The 14,117-nt window shown below is 49.7% G+C and overlaps 1 protein-coding gene across 2 annotated transcripts in view; it reads right to left on the bottom strand.

The window, feature by feature from the left end:
* NRG2 (neuregulin 2) overlaps positions 1–14,117 on the bottom strand; it is a 176,148-nt gene that overhangs the window by 30,311 nt on the left and 131,720 nt on the right. For both annotated transcript variants that reach the window (XM_036314768.1, XM_036314770.1), the window contains exons 2-3: positions 8,725–8,896; positions 1,766–1,884 (exon numbers count right to left, since the gene is read on the bottom strand). In XM_036314768.1, coding sequence (XP_036170661.1) covers positions 1,766–1,884; positions 8,725–8,896 — 291 coding nt within the window. The remainder of the gene's footprint in view (positions 1–1,765; positions 1,885–8,724; positions 8,897–14,117) is intronic.

Raw genomic sequence — 14,117 nt, 5'->3', positions numbered from 1 at the left:
TCAGTGGTTGAGCATTGGCCTATGAACCAGAAGGCCATGGTTCGATTCCTGGTCAGGGCACATGCCTGGGTTGTGGGCTTGATCTCCAGGGTGGGGCATGCAAGAGGCAGTCGATCAATGATTCTCTCTCATCATTGGTGTTTCTATTTCTTTCTCCCTTTCCCTTCCTCTCTGAAATCAATAAAAATATATATTAAAATACTTCATGGCCTTGAGTATGGGCTCAAGAGACAATGTGGAGCCTGGTGCAGAGCAGCTCTCAGCAATTGTGGCTATTATTGAAACTCCTGGGGAGAAGGCGGTATCCCACTCTCCCCACTCCTGGTTCACAATTGCCCTGGGGAGGTCATACCCACAGAGAAAGCTCAGCAACTCTATGAGAGTTGAAGAACCTTCGAAGGCTGGAATTCAAGAGCTACACAAGACCATGGTTGACCAAGAAGTGGCCCAGGAGTGGGCCTCAGGCTGGGAGTGGTCAGGGAGGAAGGCTGCCTGGGAGAGATGACCCAGGAGGAGAAATAATGATGGGATGCAAGCGACAGGCTGCAGTTAGGACTGGGAAGATCCTTTGGGCTTCCCTCAAGAGCTGGGCTGTGGGACAAAATATTTGTTCTATGGCCCCAGGGTGGGTGCATGACAGGATGAAAGCATCATGAGAGGCCTTTGCTTTGGTTTAGGTGATGAGGGATAAAACCTGGGCTGAGGCTGCTCCTGAGGTGGGGATGGAATAGAAGGGACAGGTGTGAGAAAGGTCCAGAAAGAAGCCTGACCAGGATCTATTAGATACAGTGGCAAGGGAGATGGAGGAGCCTGAGAGGCTGGGAGAGCAGGGGATCCCTCACAAGACAGGACAGAGAGCGTCTGTGCCAAGTTTTCCTCTGAGGGCAGGCCCAAGGCAGCCATGTCCGCGCTCTCTTTGGACCATGCTGGGTTTAGAGTCCTGAAAGGCTATATGTTGGAAATACAGGTAGGCGAGGAGAGATACAGGATTAGAATCTGTGACAGGAACAGGACTGGGGAGCCGTCCCAAATAACCAGGGAGCCAAATGGTATGCTAGGCCTGGGTGTCAGGAAGAAGGAAGAGTTCTGTGGGGTGTGCTAGAGTAGAGGGGTGCAGCCTGAGGACAGGCAGTTCCAGTGACTTCCTCAGTCAAGGGCCCCAGAGGACAGACAGCCCAGCAGGAGGCAGCCTCCATGCTCAAGCTGGAGAGGGGATGCTAAGGGTATCTTGAGCTTCTGACCTCACAAGTTTTCAAGGGAGAGCATGACATGCAGGGCAGGGGCCTGCCATCCCTGAACAGAGGCTGTCCCCAGGGTCAAAGGCACCCAAGCCTCCCACCACGGCCTTATGAAGACAGCTGCCTGCACTCACGTGCCCAGCAAAGCAACAGGCACCAGGCAGTCAGCTCGCGCACGCACACACCCTGGGCCTGCCTCTCCTCCGAGCCTGGTCCTGGCAGCCCAGCCTGCCATAATTGCCTTCTAAAAATATCCTTCCCCCACCCCCACCTCTTGATTTCAAAATATTTAGTTTTTAGGGTATTTAAAATGAGAGCTGGCGGCTCTTCCAGGCCCCGATAACAAAGCTAAACATTTATGCTTCGACTGCATTTCTCTGAATCGGCCCAGATCTCAGTGCTTGATATGGCAGCAGCAGGAGGGAGGGGAGTCAAGTGCAAGATGGATCATGTGCCGGCCTCCCCAGGGCTGGGGGGGGCAACTGGAACCCCTATAGGAACCCTCCCTTTGTGGGCGGACTACCTACCGCTGTTGACGTAGAGCCGGCCTCTGACTGTGTCCTTCCCCAGGATGTTCTCAGCCTCGCAGACGTACTCCCCTGCGTCCTCCACTTTCACCTTGTTGAACTGTAGTCGTGAGTTCTTTCTGGTTAAGGAGGTAATAAGAGGGGGAGAGGCGTGAGCCAGGGCCCAGGCTGGCTGTGACTCCCCAGTGGTCACCCAGAGGTCACCTCGCCCTGCAGGGCCACAGTGACTGCGAGGTGTGGATGGGAAGTGGAGTCTGAGGTCCAGGTGGAACACTGAGTCCCTTGAGCTGGAAGGAAACCTGGGCACCAGGAGAGCATAGGGCAGGGCTAGTGGCTACACACATGTTCTAATCTTACGAATCTCCACATCCATGTTTCCAGGGCTGGTCCCTATTTGTAGTTATTTTTCTGTGTGAGGAAATCAGGGTCCCTTAGGAAGTCACATGGCCACCTCCCTTCTTTCAGTGCCCCTCCCCAAGTCTCAGTGCTTTCCCCCCCAATCCGAACAGGTCAGCCACTGGCTCACCAGCTACCTCAGCCATTCCTTGGAAGTGGCAGCCTGTCACTCTAAATGCAAAGCCTATTCCCAGATACCTATGGGGGGGGGGGGGAGGGGGCTGTTCTGACAGGTTTCCATGGCAACTGTGCCCAGTCTCCCAGCTCCAACATGTGGCTCTCCCCTAACTTCACATTAGCCCTGCCACTAAGGGGCAACCGTGGCCTCTCCAAGGGGCTTTCACTTCATTCATTCATTCATTCAATAAAAGTTTACTGAGTGCTTTCTGAGAGCCAGGAGCTTGAATAGCTTAGGGAATAAGAGATCCTGTCCTTGTGGCCTGATTTGGCTAATCTGGAGGAGGTGGACAGGACAGCACAGATGGGAAAACTGAGGGGCTTCTAGACTTGTCCAAGGGCACATGGCAAGGCAAAGGCAGAAGTGGACAAAGTGCTGGAGTTGATGAGGGAATGGGCTTTCTCCCGGAGCCTGACACTGGGGTAGACCCCTCTGTGGAGGACTCTGAACCCAGTCCCTGCATGCTGAGAGATATGGGGCCAGGCCTGGGCAGGGACTCCAGTGCTGTGTGTGACTCTAGGATACCTGGCCCTGGTTCTCCCCTTTTCTGAAGACCTTCCAACCTCTCCTTCCTTCCCAGCGTCTCTCTGCACCTGCCCCAGGGAACTTGGGCTCTGCAGGTCCTGGTCACATCTCCCACTGCTCACTTTGCCCCGGTGTTCTCCAGGGGCTGGCTGGAGCCCCAGATGAAGCCCGGGACCCCAGACTGGCCCCCAAGGAGAAACAAGAAGTAGCATGAAAATTTCTCTCCATGCTGTAATCTCCTCCTCTTTTTAGTCCTGAATTAAAACACTAGATTCACAGAATATATGTAGTGGGTTGGAGGAGTGGTGGAGCCCAGGATGTAGAAAAGGCGAAGAGGAAGGACAGGGGAGGTGAGTAGAGAGGTCAGGTCCAGGGGAGGAGATGGCAAACGGACCCATATCTCTACCAGGGCTGTGCTGTGGGCACCAGTCTCCTGGGCTCCACCTCTGCCTCTGGGTGTGGGCCTCTTCCCAGACGTCCTCACTCCAAGATTCCCCAAACAAGGGTTCGTGAGGTTGTCTTATTGGTAGGCCCTGTTGCTATGGCAATATCCTTATTGATGTTACAGTGACAGCTGCCTGACCCTCCCACTACCCTTCCACCCCACCCAATTTTGCCAGCTCAAGCCAGTCTGTGTCTCCTTGGCCTGGTGTCTGCCTACAACCCTCTTCTGTCAATTCAAATTTGTTTCCTTCATTAAACAGAGCCTGGGAGGCCCCTCTGGCTAAGACAGCATCTCCTTCCTGGCTTCAGCCTAATTACATGCCAGGAAGCCCAGCTGCCTCAGGACCAGGCTCCCCAGCCACCAGATCTTCCCTGACACTAGACAAGCAAAAGGGGGGATCGCCTGAGGGTCACAGGGTCACGGCAGAGCAGACCCAGAGCCAGAACCTCCTTGTCACCCACAGCTGAACTCAAAGGACCTTCCTCATATGACACCATATGTAGCAGGACAAGACACAGCCAGGCTCACAGATGTCTGGAGGGATTAAGGCTCAAACAGGAAAGAAGAGCTTCCACATGAAAGTGAGACTTGGGGAAAGTGGGGAAAGGAGTGGGGGGCCCAGGGAGAGCCACTCCCCTGTGAGAAACCAGAAAGAGCAAGGGGGCAAAAAGAATGACCCCTACATGTACCAGCTGCGTGATGATATTGCCAGTTCCAGGGCGGTGGGCCCCAGGCTTTCGAAAGAGGTCCTGGTGTCAGGCCTGAAGGTGGGCTCTGCGGGTCTCCCTGGCCCTGAGGAACGAGGAGCGTAGGAATAACACACACTAGGTTCTCTCCTCACTCCTAACTGCAAGGACTTAGGACTCAGGACTCTCTCCCACCCCCGGGCAGGCCTGGCGCCCCTGGCTACCTTGCCTCAGGCCTGCCCCTGTGATGGATGCCCCTCCCTTCCCTTTTCAGCCAGTCTTTTGTTGGCAGGGATGGGATTTGGGCTGCCACGTCCTCTACTCACACATTTTCCCCAGCGCCTACCTCCCTCTGCTTGCCTGAGGGGCCTGTCCCAGCCTGCCCCTCATAAATAAGGGAACTCATGGTTCTGCAGGGGAGGGCCGGTGCCCAGGGCTTGGGGGACCAGTGTTCTCTAGGCGCAGGAAGGCTTGGGTGAGATACCTCCTGTGGCAGCCCCTAAGGCAGATAGCACCTGCCAGGAAGGGGGTCTCTGCAAGGCCAAGACCAATGTCAAGACAGAGTGTGGCCTGGGCAGAGGTGTGATAGGGGGCCAGAGAGCAAGCTGCAGTGTGGGCAGAAGGAAAGAGGATGCTGCCAGCCAGGAGACCCTGCCCCTGCCCCCATGCTAGGGGAAGTGTGAGTGGAGGTGGCAGCTCTCTGAGTCACAACGCGGAATCAGAAGTTCCCGATTATGGCCCACTCCTTCACTCCACCCTCTCACTGCTGGGAGCCCAGGGGCAGGGTGGGTGAGCTAGGACATTTCAGAAAGGCAGCAGCTAGGATGGGTCCCTGACAGGAAGGGGACAGGGGCACACTTCAGGCTCTCAGGGTTCTCCGATACCCAGGAGAAAGCCTGACCAGGATGCTGAAGTGCTCAAAGTCCAGGTCAACCCAAAGGGCGACCTGTCCAGTCCTACGGTCACCCTCTGCCGGCCATGCAGGGGAGATGGGTATGGTGAGCCCTCTCATGCTAGAAAGAGAGACATCCCCCCAACAATGCAATGGAACTGTGTTTGAGGCATTATGATAGGAGGTGACGAGAGCTGCCTGGAGGACTCAAGAAGATGTCCCAGAGGCTATGACATTTAAGCTGGGCCTTGGAGAACTTTTCCAGGGACAGTGTGTGTGTGTGTGTGTGTGTGGGGGGGGGGGGGGGGGTCTGCTGCCAGTACGGGGAACAGCCTGAGCCCAAGTCCAGGGTCATGAAAGGAAAGAGCAGAGATCGGGAGCACTGAGGTATTGGGGAACAGCGGGGCAGTGACTTAGAGGCCAGGAAGAAAAGAGTCGGAAGGGCCCCAAGGCCTGGGCTGTACCTGGCATACAGCAGGCACTCAAGATCTGTCACGTAAATGAATGAAGATCGGATATGTGCCCATGTTAGAAAGATCATCATCCCCTGTCACAGTCATGGGAGTCGGTGACTCTAGACGTCTAGAATAGTAAGCAAAATTGGGTGGATGAGATACACTTCTTCTGAAGAAAGGGCGGAGGGCTTTACCTACATTCTACACTAGAGGCTAGACTAGGAACTCTGTGAAGGTCGGGACCACGCCAGTTCCATTCCCTGGTGTTTCTCCAGCCTCTGGCAGAGCGCCTGGCACACAGTTGATGCTATGTTAGATACAGAAATGAATCCACAAAGGGCCTATCACCAGAAAGGGTGGGGACAGCCAAGAGCGGGACAGTGGAGAAGAGGCTAAGCTAGGAGACCAGATAAGAAGCTTGCGAGGCAGGGAGAAGAGTGCTTCCTTCTGGGGAAGTGATACCCAACTGCAGGGGATGGCACGGGGCAGTGCCCAGCAACAGACATCTGCTTCTGCCAGAGCTGAGAGGGGAGCACGGGAGGGTGAGGCAGGGCCAGAGCGGGCAGGAGGGAGAGGCCAGACTGAGGCACTCTGGACTAGAGATGCCTGTGGAGTATCTCAGGGGTGGTATTTAGTGTTTAGCTGGCAGCATGGGTCTGGAACTCAGGTTTTAAAAAGAGCCATTAAACTGGAGATGGAGGCCTGGGGTCATCAGATATGAGAGGGTGCAGACACTCACAGGTGGAGAGGGAGGTAGGAGAGTGAAGCTCAAAAGACAGGAAAGTTCCAGCACTGATGGTGACTAAGAGGCTGGTTAAGAGGTGCAGAACCACAGGGGCACGGGAGCAGGTGGCACCCACGTCAACGACTGCTGACAGGCCTGGAGGCGCAGGGCTAGGAAGCTCTGAAGTCGCTGGGGGAGTATTTACAGGGCAGAGTCTAGTGGAGCCGCGAGGAGTGGAGGACAGGAGAGTGGAGTCAGTGGGCTTGAAACTGACTCTGTGTGGTGGTGGAGGGAAGAAGCAAGATGGGGCAACAGCTGGAGGAGGAAGAGGCAGAGCAATGGGGAGGGAAGCGATGTGAGTGGGCTTATGAGGAGAGAGAGAAAGGCTGAAGTCACCAGAAGAAGGATCTTGTTGGTGGTGCAGGGGCTCTGAGGGTGTGTGTGCTCATGTGTGGGGGTGGGTGTGAATGTGATATGGGGTCAGGAATGGGGGGATGAGGATGGCCAAGCTGTGGACATGTTTCAGAGTAATGGGGATACAAGGGACAACCTTCTCTCCTGCTTCTGTTTTCTTTCTGGAGATGGCCTCTCCCCTCTTTCACTGAGATGCAGAGGTCCAGAGAGAGTGTTTGCTCTGACCTCCCAGAAAGAGGGGACCGGAGCCCCAACAATTCCAGAAGCCTGTCCATTCCTTTCTCCAGCTTGGAGCCAGTCTTGGGCAGTGGGAATGGGTGGGGTGGCCTCAGAAGGTGAGCCTGGTGGGCAACCTGACTTTCTTGCTAAATATGTAGATTGGGGACACACAAGACCCCTCTCCCCAATTTCCTTAGGATGCAGCATTCTTTCAGCCACAAACCTTTGATCTATACCAGTGGTTCCCAACATGGGGCACACACCCCACAGGGTGGTAATTTGATTTTTAAGAGGGGTAATTCAAGATTGAGTTATTAACAGTGAATTTTTTTGCATTCCTTATGGTTCTGGGGGTCTCCTATATAGTATCTATAATAATAAAAGCGTAATATGCTAATTAGATTGGATGTCCTTCCAGAAAACCTTCTGGACGAAGCCATGGTGGCAGGGTGAGGCAGAGGCGGCAGCGGGCGGGGGACGAGCCCCTTGCACTAATTTCGTGCATCAGGCCTCTAGTATAAATATATATTCTGACATACTTATGCATTTCAGTTCTCTATTATATGTTTTGAAACTTTATTTGCTATTTTTCATATCACTTCATATTATTATTATTTTTTAAACAACTTCTTAGTGATTTCTTCCTCAGTACTTCAACTGTCCTTTCGTTCTTTTATTTTTCTCTTTCATGGATGCCATGTTCTACGGAAGTTTGTTTAGACCAAGTTAATGGCCTTTTTAGGCTTCCTCCACATGAAAAGGAGTTCACTTTTTGAATAATAAGAATTATAGGTCACGGGGGGCATCAGGGTTTGAGAGATGCTCAGGTGGGGCATGGCCAAAAAAAGGTTGGGAATCACTGCTCTAAATCAAACTCTTCGTAAATTCCACTTTCACCTGGACCACTTTCCAGGTGACCAATGTACCTATGCTCCCCACTCCTGAAAGGACAGTCAGAAAACTGAAGTGCCTCCCAGATTCCTCCCCCCCACAGCCTCTTTCACATATTGGAGACTGAGGCCGAGGGGCAGAATGTGCACAGCTAGGGCCACATGGCAACCCAGGAGCAGCCTGAGCCCTGGCCTTCCATCACTTCCTGTTGTGGGGCAGGCTGGGGTCCTCTACAATCATCCTTGTTTGCATTTGGGGGGCAGTGAGGAGGAAAAGGATAGCCAGGGAGCGGGTGGTTATAAGATACTCTGGAGGGGCAGGAAAGACTAGGGTGCTCTTGGCTACAGAGGGAAGTCCACTTGGCCCTCAGGGCCGACAGAACAGAGGTCAAGCAGAACTTCTGTTCAGCAGGCAGAGGGGGGCTTCCCCTTTTGCTTGTTCTGCCATCCAACAGTCTGTCGGGGGCTGTGAGAGGCAGAAGAGAGATGAGGAGCTGCCCTTGGACTCCTGGCTTCTCTGGTGCCCAAAGCCCCCGCTCGACCAACCCAAGATGGAAGAGAGGCCATCTCCCACAGCTGGAGGCTCCTGAGCTTCTGATTCACTTCCCTGGAGCGCTGACTCCAGATTAAAGACAATCCTATGTCATAGGGGAGCCTGTCTGAGACACAGACTCCCCCAACACTAATCAAAGCCACGTGCCCTTCCCCTAATCCAGCTCTCTGCCCAGTGCAGCTTGCTGAGCTGAGAAACCAGTCCATCACCACACATGACCTCCCAGATGCATTCTGCAAGCGGTTTTCCCCCCAAGGATTGCCAAATGCTGGGCTTTCAGACACTGTGGCAGGTCCTTTGAGAAGTTCTAGGACAAGAGTGGACTTCCACAGGCAAAGCTGACTGACAATCAAATTGCCTTCAACCATCCAGAGACATTGATTAAGCATCTATAGTCTGAAGACGCTGGGCCAACATAACCAGAGGAGCCCAGGGTTGCAAGGAGAAATTGGGGGTGGGAAGGAAGGGGGTGAGGAATTTGATCTACAGGTGAGTCTGGGGACACAGCCCTCGGTTCTGCCAGCTCAGGACCCTCCTTCTCAGGAGGGAAAATGCCAGGAGGGAGGGGTGGCTGCTGCTCACCTGCCATTACCGTACTTGATGCGAATGTCGCGGCTGCGGTTGAGCTCCTTGCCATCCTTGAGCCAGCGGTAGGAGGGCAGGGGGTTACCGGCCGCTGCCTCACACTTCAGCGATTGTTTCTCCCCCACCTGTCCCGTCTGACTCTTCATCTTCTTCAGCTTGGGCCGGGTGGCTGTGGGGGCACAAGGCAGGGAGGTGAGCATGGCAACGATGGGGCAGTGCCAAGTATGAGCAGTGGAGGAAGGGCCACTGTCCTTGGGCTGGGCCTGGGGAGTTGCCCCTCCAGGTGTCAATTCAACAAGCACTCACAGAGGGTCTGAAATGATGCTGTGTGGCTATTACCTGGACGGAGTTTCCCTTGTGCTTGGAATGGTACTGGGAGCTTTACGTACATTATCTTATGACAATAACCTGATAAGTTCACTGCAGTGATTAAACCCATTTATAGATGGGAAAACCGAGGCACAGGATTGTGAAGTCACTTCCTCAAGGTGATGGAACTGGAATTTAAACCCAGGTCTCCTTGACTTCAGTGTTCATGATCTAACTTCTGTCCCAGGCAACCCAGGCAGACCAAGATGACAGATAGCCCCTCCTCTCAGGGGAGCTGTGACCTGGCATTGACACACAGCATGGCTCAGGGAGGCATGAAGGTGCTGAAGCCCAGAGAAGCTACCCCAACTCAGACTGAGGGACGAGCCAACTCAGCTAAGAGTTAAGGGCTGGGGATAGAAGGAGAAGGTCAGGCCACATTATTTTAATAGATAATATATTCACACGATTCAAAATTCAAGAAGTGAAAAAGGATATATGGCTTGAAACAACAAGTCTCTCTCTAACTTCTCACCACAGCCATACAATGTTTCTAAAAGGCAGCCAATTTTGTCAATTCCTTTTATATCCTTTCACAGATCTTTATGCAGATACAAAACACACACATTCTAAACAAAATGGAATCATTAGTAACATACATATACAAAAAACCCTAGTATTCACATACTTTTTTTTCTTTTTTAATTTAAATTCTTTATTGTTTAAAGTATTACATGAGTCTCCTTTTTCCTCCATTGACCTCACACCTTTTTTCTATAGCATCATTTTTCATGGTTGCATAATATTCCAGTACGAGTATATCACAATCTATGTGACCAATTCCTATCATGGGGTAGTTCGCAGGTTTTCTCCCCTTCCTTTCTTCCCCATTACAAACAAGCCCGGAGGAACATCCTTGCACCTTTGCCCACTGTATACATTATATATCCAATGCACACACCCAGTGTACGCTGTTGTACAGGTAGTATGGCTCTTGACTCAGACTGCCTGGGTTCAAATCCAGGCTTTGCTGCTTGTTAGTTTTGTGTCCTCTGGTCATTGACTTAATTAATCCGTTTGCACCTCAATTTCCTTGTCTGTAAAGTACAGGTGATAACAGCTCACCCTGTGGGATGACGGCTGTGAGGATTATATGAGATAATGCGTGTGGAGCTTGGCATGCACCGAGCATTTAATAAAGGTTAGCTATTATTGTTATTATTATCCACAATCATTTCCTAAGGCAATCTTCCTAAAAGTGGAATTGCTGCGTCACAAAGGTTTGCAATCTTCCTCAGCTTTACGGTTGCCAAATTACCTTCTGGAAAGGTTGCATCAATCTGTACTCCCACCAGTGAATGACAGGGCCTGTTTTTTTCCACACCCTCATCAACATGAGGTATTATCATGTATTTAATCTTCACCAATTAGCTAGGCAAAAGATAACGTCTCTGTTGTTTTAATTTGCATTTATTTGATTCCTAGTGAGGCTGACCACTTTTCCTAAGTGTATCGGCCCATTGTATTTCTTCTTTGTGAATTGTCTGTTCTTGCCCGTACTCCATTTTTCTATTGGGTGCTCACCTTATTGATCTGTAAGAGTTCTGTATACATATTAAAGCTATGAAGCTTTTGCTACATTTCCCTTCAATTACCTGCTTCTTATATTTTATAATGGTTTTCTTTTGGACATCCAGAGGTTTTATGTATATCAACCTATCAATCTGTTGGGCTTTCTGGAACTTCATAATTCTAAATGGGATTGAAATCCTGCCTAGGCATCCTTCCCCCTTACCTACACCCCCACCTTCCTGAGTCCTCAGTCACTGCTTATCAATAGTTCTTAACCCTACATGCCAATAAGAATCATATGGAGAGTTTTAAAAGTTATTTAAGTGCATAGGAAATATCCTAGACATAATGAAACAGAACCTGTGAGAGTGGGTCCAGGTATGTGGGTTTAAAAAATAAACAATAAAAATATAACATACATATAGGAAAGTGCACATATTGTGAGTGTATAGCTCATGACTGGTTATTAACTGAACACATCTTCACAGATGGCTTTGCTCTAAGGTTAGGCTGACATCCAGGGATCTAACCTCTTGGTCAACTGGTGATCTCCAACTAGTCTCCTCCCTCTTCTTGTGAACCAGGGAAACAGAAAGCTCTTCTCAGGTTAGAGAGTGCTGACCTTCATTGCAGTTCTGAGACAGGGGGCCCACTAACCACCCCCTCCATGGGCCACCTCCCTCCTAACAAGCCAGGGTGAGGGTGGGGGTGATTCCTGGTGAGAAGAGGTAGTGGTCACTCCACTACCTTTTGCACATGAGTCCTGGTGCAACACTATGCGCTAAGTCTGAGGCCACTGCTTAATGGTGGTGGTGAAGGGGGCAGGAGGGTGCAGTTACAGAGAGACTCCAGAAACAAGAGGTATGACCCCAGTTCAGAGGCCCTGAGAACTGGGGGCTCCAAAGTCATTCTCTGCCACCAAGGGAAACCCAAGACTACATTTCAGATCACAAAGAGCCCACCCCAACTAGTAAGAACCCTGTGTGACCCAATAGCCACTTTTAAAAAATATGTTTTTATCAATTTCAGAGAGGAAGGGAGAGGGAGATAGAAAAATCAGTGATGAGAGAGAATCATTGATCAGCTGTCTCCTGCACGCCCCCCTACTGGGGATCGAGCCCCCACAACCAGGGCATGGGCCTTGACCAGGAATCAAACTGTGACCTCCTGATTCATAGGCTGATGCTCAACCTCTGAGCCACACTGGCTGGGCGCCACTTCTTGATAGTCTACTCACTTCAGAATAATCCCATCTAGCTCACTTGTTCCTCATTCATTCATTCTACTACATGCCAGGCACAGTCCAGATTTTGGGCCCTGAGAATACAATAGTGGACAAGACAGATAATCTTCCTGCTCCCATGAAGCCTGAACTTGAGTGAGGAGGATGCACAATGGCAAATAATCACCAGGATCTATGAGGCAGTGAAAAGCAGCTAGTTAACAGAGGCCCATGTGGCTGGAAGATTCTGGAAAGCAAGGGTGGTATGAGGGGATCCTGGAGAGGGAGGCCCAGGTGACTGACATGTGGCTATCTGAGCCAGGACAAGAAGTCTGGATTTGTCCCTCTCTTTTTCTTGGGTAACCCCATTTTTTTTTGAAGTCCTTGATCAACATTTCTTGCAATTTCCTACCCTCTTGTGCATGCAGAATTGGAAATTCTGCCAGATGACTAGGAATTAGGCCCCTGGAGAATTTTGAAGTGTGACAGACCTAGATTTGAAATTTGGCAAACTACTTTCTTAACCTAAGCATCAGTTTCTTTATCTGTAAATTATACACAGTAACTAGCTGATAGGATTATTGTGAGAATTAAAGGAGATAGTGAATGTAAAGTGTTTAGTCCAGGTTCAACAAATGCAAGTTCGTATCTGAGAGTCCTGAAATAGGGTTGGTGGCTGAAGAGGAAGGGGGTTATTTGCTGGTGTGGGGTGGGTCCAGATTTTTGGGCTTTGTCAAAGGAAATGAGGGATGTCCAGTCAGACACACTATTTTGGTTGTCAGTTGCTGAAATAGTTCCCTGCCTAAAGCGCTTCCATAGGCTCTGAGGAGAGAATGCCGGAAGTGCCCCATAACTTGCAAATGTCTTTAAAGCTTTTTTTTTGGTTAACTTTTGATGTGCCTACTAGAAATTGTAAAGTTATCTATGTAGATCACATTATATTCCTACTAGACAGCACTGGTCTAAAGGATGACAAGATAAAAATAGTCATATATTTGAATCATGTTATGCTCTTTACATAGAGTTTTCTTTTGGTTCTTAACAGTTCCTCACAAGAATCAACTGAGATACAGTAATCACCCCTTGCTTCCTGAGGTTTAATTACCCACAGTCCAAATATATGAAGTAGAAAATTCCAAAAATAAACAATTCATAAGTTTTAAATAGTGTGCTGTTCTTAGTAGCATGATAAAATCTCACGCTGTCAGGCTCCGTCCTGCCCAGGATGTGAATCAACTCTTTGTCCGGCATATTCACGACTGTTAGTCACTTTGTAGCTGCCTTGGTTATCAGATGCACTGCCAGTGTTCGAGTAGCACTTATTTTACCTAATAATGGCCCGAAAGCCATTCACATAACTTTTATTACAGTATATTAGTATAATTGTTCTATTTTATTAGTAGTTATTATTATTACTCTCTTACTGTGCCTATTTTAAAATTTAAACTTTATCATAGGTATTTATGTATAGGAAAAGACAGTATATATAGGGTGTCCCTAAAAATGTGTACACATTTTAACAGCTGATAACTCAATTCTCACTCCTTTTCAGGTTTAACTGATTTGAAATAATGGGTGAAGCCAGACTGAGCTTTGAACAAAGAAAAAACCAGACTTTTTTTTTTTAATGGGGATACATAAAAGATAAAGTTTATGGTACAAAACCAGCAACAGTTGACGAATTGAGGGAACACAAATGCAAAATGAAATGATTTTTTATGTTTGCGATTCCACCTCTTCATGTAATCAGCAGTGCCTGGACCAGACCGGTCATCAGTTTGAATTCAGACATTGACAAAAAATTATTCATTTCTGCAGATTCTTTTAAATTTTGAAAATGAACTATATGTTAATAAACACTGATTTTATAATAATTCAAAGTGTGTATACATTTTGGGGGGACACCCTATATAGAGTTCAGTACTATCTGTGGTTTCAGGCACCTACTGGGGTCTTGGAACTTATCCCCCAAGGATAAGGTGGGTGGGTGGGGGGGGGGACTACTGTACTAAAAACCATGTCTCCCGCTCTAGCAATGTCTGATTCTGGTCCCTGCTCACAGAAATCTTAGTTCACAGTTCTAAGCCAAAGATGCACATTTGAAAGGGAATAGGACCCTGAGAACAGACTTTTTTTTTTTTTTAATTCAAGCAAGTCCCCTGGGGGGAAGCAGCAGCAGCTCAGGTGGCAGGAAAGAGAACACCCACCAGGTGGCACCCTGAACAATGCCCAGAGGACCTCTGCAACCTCGTTCCTGGGCCCAGAGCTTTCTATGGTGAGGAGCATG

This window comes from Myotis myotis, unplaced genomic scaffold (assembly GCF_014108235.1).
Source record: "Myotis myotis isolate mMyoMyo1 unplaced genomic scaffold, mMyoMyo1.p scaffold_m19_p_6, whole genome shotgun sequence".
NCBI classification, from domain to species: Eukaryota; Metazoa; Chordata; class Mammalia; order Chiroptera; family Vespertilionidae; genus Myotis; species Myotis myotis.
This window is presented reverse-complemented; position numbering and strand designations above follow the sequence as displayed.